The sequence below is a fragment of the Triticum urartu genome, chromosome 4A (assembly GCF_056163025.1).
Source record: "Triticum urartu cultivar PI428250 chromosome 4A, HENAU_Tu73, whole genome shotgun sequence".
Classification (NCBI taxonomy): domain Eukaryota; kingdom Viridiplantae; phylum Streptophyta; class Magnoliopsida; order Poales; family Poaceae; genus Triticum; species Triticum urartu.
Genome location: NC_141876.1, coordinates 123,153,999 through 123,162,903, shown reverse-complemented (window position 1 = coordinate 123,162,903; position 8,905 = coordinate 123,153,999). Strand labels below are relative to the sequence as shown.

General features: G+C 48.3%; 1 protein-coding gene across 1 annotated transcript; it reads left to right on the top strand.

Moving 5' to 3' along the window:
• Positions 1-3,374: 3,374 nt before the first annotated feature.
• LOC147975066 (uncharacterized) lies at positions 3,375-4,266 on the top strand. The gene is made up of 2 exons (XM_087520259.1): positions 3,375-3,618; positions 3,860-4,266. Exons 1-2 carry the CDS (start codon positions 3,375-3,377, stop codon positions 4,264-4,266), a joined length of 651 nt encoding a protein of 216 aa, XP_087376385.1.
• Positions 4,267-8,905: the final 4,639 nt, after the last annotated feature.

The window sequence follows — 8,905 nt, the reverse complement described above, 5'->3', positions numbered from 1 at the left end:
AGGCATTAGAAGCATAATTATCATAGCAATATTTAAGTATGGCAAAATTTTCAGATTTGTAAAGAGTAGGATCATACTTTTCAATCAAAGAAGCAATTTCGTAAGCACCCTTGAAAGCAACAAATTCTTCAATTTGTTGAACATCATAATAATTATAAACACCCTTAGAATACGAAGATACGATTCCATTATCACTAAACTCACATTGATAGGGAAGGTGTTTCTTAGGGTTTTCAGAACAACAAGTAAAATCATATATTTCACATAAATTCCAAGCATAGCATTGCAAACGATGAATTTGACCCAGTAAAATTTTCCCTTTTTCAAATATTCGGTGTCGCACAAAACAAGCATGCTCATCTAAAGATTTTCCCTCAACTAAGCTAGTTGGGGTTTCAGCACGAGCAAATAGGGATCGAACTTGATCCAAGTAATAAGCTTCAGCAGTGTGATAGATTTTGAGTGGTTCTTCAACCATTGGTTCAGTAGGTACAACTAATTTTTTTTGGTATTTTGCGTTTCTACCCATAACAAAAGATAGAAAACAACTAAGAATAGGAAATAAAAATTACTTAGTGATAAAGAAAACAAGCACACACGAGAATATTCACACCACGCTATTGCTCCCCGGAAACGACGCCAGAAAATGGTCTTGATAACCCACAAGTATAGGGGATCACAACAGTTTTCGATAAGTAAGAGTGTCAAACCCAACGAGGTGCTAAAGGTAGAACAAATATTCCCTCAAGTTCTATCGACCACCGATACAACTCTACGCATGCTTGACGTTCGCTTTACCTAGAACAAGTATGAAACTAGAAGTACTTTGTAGGTGTTGTTGGATAGGTTTGCAAGATAATAAAGAGTACGTAAAAAGTAGGGGCTGTTTAGATAAAGAAACAATAAAGTAAATATAGTGAGTGTGGAAAAGTGGTGGTAGGGGTTGCGAAATTGCCCCTAAGCAATTGACTACTTTACTAGACCGATAGCAAGTATTATGTGGGAGAGGCCACTGCTAGCATGTCATCGCTGACTTGGAATTCTATGCACTTATGATTGGAACTATTAGCAAGCATCCGCAACTACTAATGTTCATTAAGGTAAAACCCAACCATAGCATTAAGATATATTGGTCCCCCTTCAATCCCGTATGCATCCATTTCTATGCTAGGTTGAAGCTTCTGTCACTCTTGCCCTCCAATACATAGTCCTATCAACATACAACTAACCCTAGGGTGTGATCCACACGCGCAATCATATGATGGGCACCATAAGACAGCAACATAACCACAAGCAAATTAAATCAATCATAGCAATTCATCAACCACCGACAGGACAACGAAAATCTACTCAGACATCATAGGATGGCAACACAACATTGGATAATAATATGAAGCATAAAGCACCATGTTCAAGTAGAGGGTACAGCGGGTTGCGGGAAAGTGGACCGCTATAGATAGAGGGGGGAAGGTAATGGAGATGTTGGTGAAGATGGCGGAGGTGTTGGTGTAGATCGCGGTGATGGTGATGGCCCCCGGTGGCACTCCGGTGCCACCGGAAGTGAGGGGGAGAGAGACCCCCTCCTCCTTCTTCTTCCTTGACCTCCTCCCTAGATGGGAGAAGGGTTTCCCCTCTGGTCCATGGCCTCCATGGCAAGGGAGGGGCGAGAGCCCCTCCGAGATTGGATCTGTCTCTCTGTCTCTCTTTGTATCTGCGTTCTCAGATCCTACCCTTTCACTGTTTCTTATATTCCCGGAGATCCGTAACTCCGATTGGGCTGAAATTTTAACACGATCTCTATCCGGATATTAGATTTCTTGCGGCGAAAGAAGGGCATCAACCGCCTTACGGGTGGCCCACAAGGGTCAGGGGCACGCCTAGGGGGCAGGCGCGCGCCCCTGCCTCGTGGCCACCTCAGGCACCGTCTCGCGTGGATTTTCTTCCCAAAAATCATATATATTCCAAAAAAATCTCCGTCAGTTTTTATTCCGTTTGGACTCCATTTGATATGGATATTCTGCGAAACAAAAAACATGCAACAAACAGGAATTGGCACTGGGCACTGGATCAATATGTTAGTCCCAAAAATAGCACAAAAAGTTGCCAAAAGTATATGAAAGTTGTAGAATATTGGCATGGAACAATCAAAAATTATAGATACGACGGAGACGTATCACACCCCCTGCCTCGTGGCCTCCTCGGGCACCGTCTCGCGTGGATTTTTCTTCTGGAATTCTCCAAATATTCCAAAAATATTCTCCATCCGTTTTTATCCCGTTTGGATTCCGTTTGATATGGATATTCTGCGAAACATAAAACATGCAACAAACAGGAACTGGCACTGGGCACTGGATCAATATGTTAGTCCCAAAAAATAATATAATAAGTTGCCCAAAGTATATTAAAGTTGTAGAATATTGGCATGGAACAATCAAAAATTATAGATACGACAGAGACGTATCACGCCATAGCCGACCTCCCTGTCGGCCCTCGATGCGGGCGGGGAATCGCGGGTGACCACGCCGGTGGCTGCTCCCCCTCCCCCTCCGTAGTCCATGGCCTACTCTTGGTGTGGCCGGTCAACCTCCTCGCCGATGACGGCCTCCCGCTGTAGTGCTCGGCTCGACGCTGCTCGACCGGATGGTAGCCCCGCTCTGCCCATTCCCGAGCGGGCAGAGCTCCGGGCCGCTGCCCGGAATCTGGAGCGAGGTACCCCTGTCTTCCCCTCCTCTGCTATAACTTGCTCCTTTTCTGCTCACGATTCAGTTCTGCTTGGTCACCTTGCGAAGGTTGCAACTGACTCCGCGATCATCTTCAGGGGGGAGGCTGCCCCCTAGTCCAAATCGAGGCCATTCGGGCCCATGAGATTCTTGACAGTAGACTAGTGGAAGCCCGTGTGGCTATGCTCACGCCTACCGCTCCCCCACCCTCTACGGAGGACTCCACCCTAGCACAGCATCGGCGTGCCGGTGGTATTCTTCCACTTGCTACGGCCGAGCTTCGTGGTCACACGCGCTCTCGTACCGCTGCTCTTCGGGCCCAAAGCGCGTCTCGTGTCCTGGGGTCAAGCAGCCCCCCAATGGCTCCTTAATGCGTGCCCTCTTCTGGAACATCCGTGGCTCCGGCCATGATGGCCGTCTCCGCCAACTCATCGAGTACATGCAAGATGAACACATTGACCTTGTCGCCATCCAAGAAACCATGCGCACGGAATTCTCTCTTCCGGGGCTCGACCGTCTGAGCTCCCACCTCTTCACTTGGCATTGGCTCCCTTCTAGTGGGAGCACCGGCCATTCGAGTGGCATCCTTTTCGGTGTGAAGGATGCCACCTTCGAGGTGGGTATAGCATGGACCGGGGCTAGTCCTTTGTTAGCATGGAACTCTTCGAATGGGCACTTAACTTCAAGTGGGAGGTCACTATCGTCTACGGACCGACATACCACAGTAGGTCGGCCTCCTTCCTCGAGGAGCTCCACCGGAAGGTTTCGGCTGCCTCTCTTCCAGTGGTGGTTGGAGGCGATTTTAACCTCCTCCGATTTGCCGAAGACAAGAGCAATACGAATGTCAACTTTGCGCGGATGCAAATATTTAATGACTGCATTTCTGATCTTGGTCTCTGTGAGATAGATAGGATTGGTGCCAGATATACCTGGACCAATCGTCAGACATCCCCGACCCAGTCCATCCTTGACAGGGTCCTAGTCTCCCCTGAATGGGACCTCCGCTGCTCCCTAGCTTCCCTCGGGCCATCACCCGGATTGGCTCCGACCACATGCCCCTCCTCCTGTCCTCCGTCGATGAGCGGCCACTGATTCCCCCAACCCCTGATTCTGGTTTGAGACATTCTGTTTGTCCCAAGCTGGTTTCGCGGAGGCGATCGGCGCTCGCTGGGTGGAGGCTCGTGCTCACCCCCATCCCCGCCCCCCCTTGGCCATCGACTCATGGCAATTATGTGCCAAGAGTGGCCGGCAGTTCATGAAGGGATGGGGTGCCAACCTGGGGCGTGACCTCCGCGAATGCAAGAAGGCCCTGTTGACCGCCATCCAGGCCCTGGACCTGCGTGCCGACGCGACCAGACTCTCTCCTGACGAGTGGCTCTCCCGTTACAACTTGGAAGACCAACTCTCTGTCATCTACTCCAATGAGGAGGCCTACTGGCGTCTTCGTGGCGCCCAGAAATGGGCATTGAAGGGAGACACGAACACGGCCTACTTTCAGGCCATTGCGAATGGCCGCCGTAGACGCAACACCATCCCGCTCCTCTAGGATGGCCTGACTCTCCTGCAGTCCCCCTATGACATCCGGGCCCATGTCGACGGGTTTTATAGGTCCCTGTTCTCTGCCGCTCCTCAGAGCGGCTTTTCTCTGGCCCATGATTGCTGGACCGGCCTCTAGCTGGTTTCTAATGCGGAGAACGTGGCCCTTACAACCCCCTTCTCCGAGGGTGAGGTCTGGGCTGCCAGTAGAGGCATGAATCCTACCTCGGCTCCAGGTCCAGATGGCCTCCCGGTTAAATTCTTCCAGACCTTCTCAAACATGATTAAACCTGAGATCATGGCCATCTTCGACGAGTTGTATGTTGGGTCTATCCTCCTTGGGCGCCTCAACTATGGGATCATTTCCCTCATCCCCAAGGTGCCTGGGGCTTCCGACATCCGCCAGTTTCGTCCGATCACAGTCATCAATGTGATTTTCCGGATTCTGGCGAAAGTGTACGCCAATAGGGTGACCCTACTTGCCGACCACATTACCCACCCCAACTAGTCCGCCTTCATTCAAGGGACGTATATCCTGGATGGGTGCTAGTCTTCATGAAGTACTCCATGAGGTCCGGTCTAAGCACCTCAGGGCGGTTTTCCTGAAGATCGATTTCCATAAGGCGTACGACATTGTTAGTTGGTCCTTCCTTTGGGAAGTTTTGCTTCGGAAAGGCTTTGATGACTGATGGATCACCAGAGTGATGTAGATGGTTTCATGTGGTCGCACTGCTATGAACATCAATGGTGAGATCAGCCCTTACTTCCCCACTCTCTGTGGGGTTAGACAAGGTGACCCCTTCTCCCCATTCTTGTTCAGCATGGTGGTGGATGTGCTTGCCGCCATCTTGGATAAGGCTAAGGCTGTTGGCCATATCCGTGGGATCACCCCCCCACCCGGCCGGCGGCTCAGGGATGTCCCTTCTCCAGTATGCCGACGACACCATCATCATGGTCGAAGGCTCGGAATCGGACATCCCTAACCTTAAGTTCCTTATCCTCTGCTTCCAACAAATGTCTGGCCTCAAGATCAACTTTGACAAGAGTGATGTGATGGTCATGGGCTACTCTCTAGCGAAGTGCCTGAACATTGCCAACCGGCTCAAGTGCCACCTGGGCTCCTTCCCCATGACATACTTGGGAACGCCCATTAGTGACTCTTGGCTTGCCTCGCTGACTTGCGTCTAACCGTGGCCAAGTTGCAAACGCACATAGAGCCTTGGCAGGGTAGGTGGTTGTCTAAGGCGGCCCGGACTCATCAACTCCTCCCTCTACAGCCTCCTCTTGTTCTTCATGAGCTTCTACAGCCTTCACGAGACTCTACACCATGAGATTGCCAAAGTCCAGTCTCGCTTCTATTGGGCAGGCGACAACAATAAGCAGAAATACCATATGGTTAGTTGGCCTGACATTTGCAAGCCTCGGGAACAAGGTGGCCTCGGTATCATGTTCTCTAAGCCCATGAATATTGCCCTCCTATCCCGCTCACTCTGGCACATCTCGTAAGGTCACGGTGGCCTCTGGTTAGACATCATCCGGAACAAGTACCTGCGTGGGCAACCCCTAGCCTTCTGTCAGCAAACTGGCGGTTCCTAGTTTTGGCAGTCGGTCGTCCAACTTCTCCCAGTCCTCCGCATTTTTACCTCCATCTCGGTTGGATCTGGGACCGTGACTCTATTCTGGTTTGACCGGTGGGCCGGCGACACCCCCTTCACGGCGCGCTTCCCTGACCTCTTCTCCATCGCTGTCGACCCTTCGATCTCAGTAGAGAGGGCCCTTATTGACTTAGGGCACCTCACATTCCGGAGGCCATTTGGGCCTCCGGATTCCGCCGCCTCGCGTGATTTGCTTGATTGCGTCGCTCTCCACGAGTCGGTGGTGGACGCTGGCCAGGATCAGGTGAGGTGGCTCCTTGAGCCGTCAGGCCAATTCTCCACCAAGTCTGTGTACCAGGCCATCGCACCCTCCACCGCGCCTCCCCCTGACAGCGGTGTGGTCCATCCACCTACCACTGAAAATCTAGATCTTCATGTGGCAATGGATTCGTGGACGGACCCCGTCTGGGGTCAAGGTCCACAAACGTAATGGCCCGGGCTCTGGCCTATGCCCGCTATGCGGTGTCCCCGAAGACTCGAATCACATCTTCTTCTCTTGTGTGTCTGCTCAATTTGTGTGGAGCTGCTTTAGAGAGGTGGTGGGTGGGAATTGGTGTCACACCAACTTCCCCGACCTATTTGCTGAACTCCAGAACCCCCCTGCTTTCTTGCCGCATTAGGTGGCTTGATATTGGGGCTATCGTTTGGACTCTCTAGACGATCCGCAATGAACTTGTGATCTAGCGCACTCCTCTTCGACGGGCTACTAGCGCTCTTTTAAAACTGTCTGGTTACTTGCAGCTTTGGCGGTCTCTTAGCCACCCACAGGACCGGGACGCCATCTCCGCCTTCATCGCTGACCTTCGCTCGATGGCCGTCCAACTGTCGCCGCCGCCCCCTCTGCCTCCTCCGAAGCCAGACTAGGCGCATGTTGTGTGTTCCGGCGCCCTTTTTTCCTTTTTGTTTGGGCTTGTTGAGCTGTGCCCTCAGCAGAACCTTTTGTACTTCCTCTTGTGGGACTTGGGTGTGTGTGTTTGAACTACTCCATGTATGTGTGCTCTCTGGCGGTTTGCTTTATTTATAAAGCGGGGCGAAAGCCTTTTTTGGTAAATCTAGTCACGTTGCTCCTTTAGCCTTTGTTGTCAAGACTACAGCCATCGCTAAGCCTACGTGAAAACCTTTGGTCATTTGAAGTTGGGGATTTATCATATAGCTGTTTTGGTGAGGAATGTGTATCTTTCCTTAGTGTTTGATCATATTGTGACGATGCAGAAATTTCCAATGGTATGCCATGTGACAGCAGATCATTCATTTGTTTGAGCCTTTTTGAAGACCAATTGCCCATTATGTTTTACTACTAGCTGCATTTTTGTTGCTCGTACGCATGAACTTAACTGACTAATTTTGAAAACTGTTTGACTGTTGTAGATCGAGAGGGACGCTCACAGGAGCTTCTCGGATAAGAACCTTAGAAGACTTAAGAAGAATCAAATGACCCAATGCATGATCTGCTTCTTTGAAAACCAAAACTCTGAATATGGTTGTACTGACCAAGAGGTAGCGCTTTTCTCTCGACTTCCTAATTGAGTGTGGTAAACTAAATTTAGGGACTAATCTAGGTTTTTGTTTCTTTCTTTCTTTTTAGAGGGATCGCTATATCTGAAATCATCCCAATGTGGGAGTGGAACACTACAAGAAGCCGGGTTGCTTTGTGATTGCCAAGGACAATAGCAAGCTAAGGAAGCACCGTTACTATTGTCATGGCATCAGCAAGTAAAACGGTGTATCCTCTGCACTTCATGAAGATTATGCTCTAGTTAACATGAAGGCTGCCCTTGTTATAGCCTTTAGAATTTGTAGGAATCTCTTTTGACAAATTTGTACAAATATTGCGAACACTCTCTCGTAATAAATTTTAAGACTAAATGCCATTGATTTTCCTTTCAGATTGTTCATCATATCAGTAGGTCACACAAGGGAGTTTGGATTGAAAGTGGCAAGAAGAAGGGATTCCTTATTGTAGAAAAGGAGAGGAACATCTAGCTCCATAGATTGAGCAAATAAGCCCACTGTTTGGTGCTTCTGTAGTAATTGATAGCATTAGTTTTTACTTTGTTTCACAAGAGACTTCTGTAGCGAGTGCTAGCATTATTTTTTACTCTGTTTCTTTCACATGACATGTGTGCACTAGGGTCTAGTGTGCTCATTCGAAAATTTTGTACAAAAATCTTGTGAATGGTCTTTTGTGATGGATGGAAAGGTTTTGGTGTCTTATATTCTAACGAAGATTGTTTACATAGCAGAATTTAGTACTGATGTTTCCACTTCTATTGAATCCTTTACGTTCAGAATAGGAACAATAGTGGCAAATCCTACAAATGATATTATGCAGCAGCCACAGACAAAATAAAATGTGTGGCCTCTGGTATACAAACAGAAATAGAAATAGCACCATGTAAAATTAGATGGACATTGTCATTGTGATGGTTTCCTGGTTCGTGCGATGAAAAAGTACTGATGAAAATCTGTGTTAGTTAAAACTTCATTGTACTTGGTCTGTTTTCAAGACAAGGAAAATATAGAGGCAGGGTTCGAATGTAAATTCAGAACCATCCAGAATGATCTAGCCCTTACATAATGTCTCTCAACTAGACTTGACCTATCAGAAGAACTAAAAAGCATCAGTCTTCAAATAAAATCCCTCTTCTTGCCAGCCTTCGATTGAACATCATTGGGCACATGCAACTGGCTACGCTTGCAGTTAGAAAAGACATGCCATTTCTGGTAGTTTTATCTGTTGGAAATATTCCCTAGAGACAATAATAAAGTGGTTATTATTATATTTCCGTGTTCATGATAATTGTCTATGGTTCATGCTATAATTGTGTTAACCGGAAACCGCAATACATGTGTGAATACATAGATCATAATATGTCCCTAGTAAGCCTCTAGTTGACTAGCTCGTTGATCAATAGATGGTCATGGTTTCCTGACCATGGACATTGGATGTCATTGATAACGGGATCACATCATTAGGAGAATGATGTGATGGAC

Excerpts from the sequence above, each read along its gene's own strand:
- LOC147975066 (XM_087520259.1), top strand. The coding sequence starts at position 3,375 with ATGGAACTCTTCGAATGGGCACTTAACTTCAAGTGGGAGGTCACTATC. Across the intron at positions 3,619-3,859 it reads CATTTCTGATCTTGGTCTCT|CTGGTTTCGCGGAGGCGATC; the intron begins GTGAGATAGATA and ends GTTTGTCCCAAG.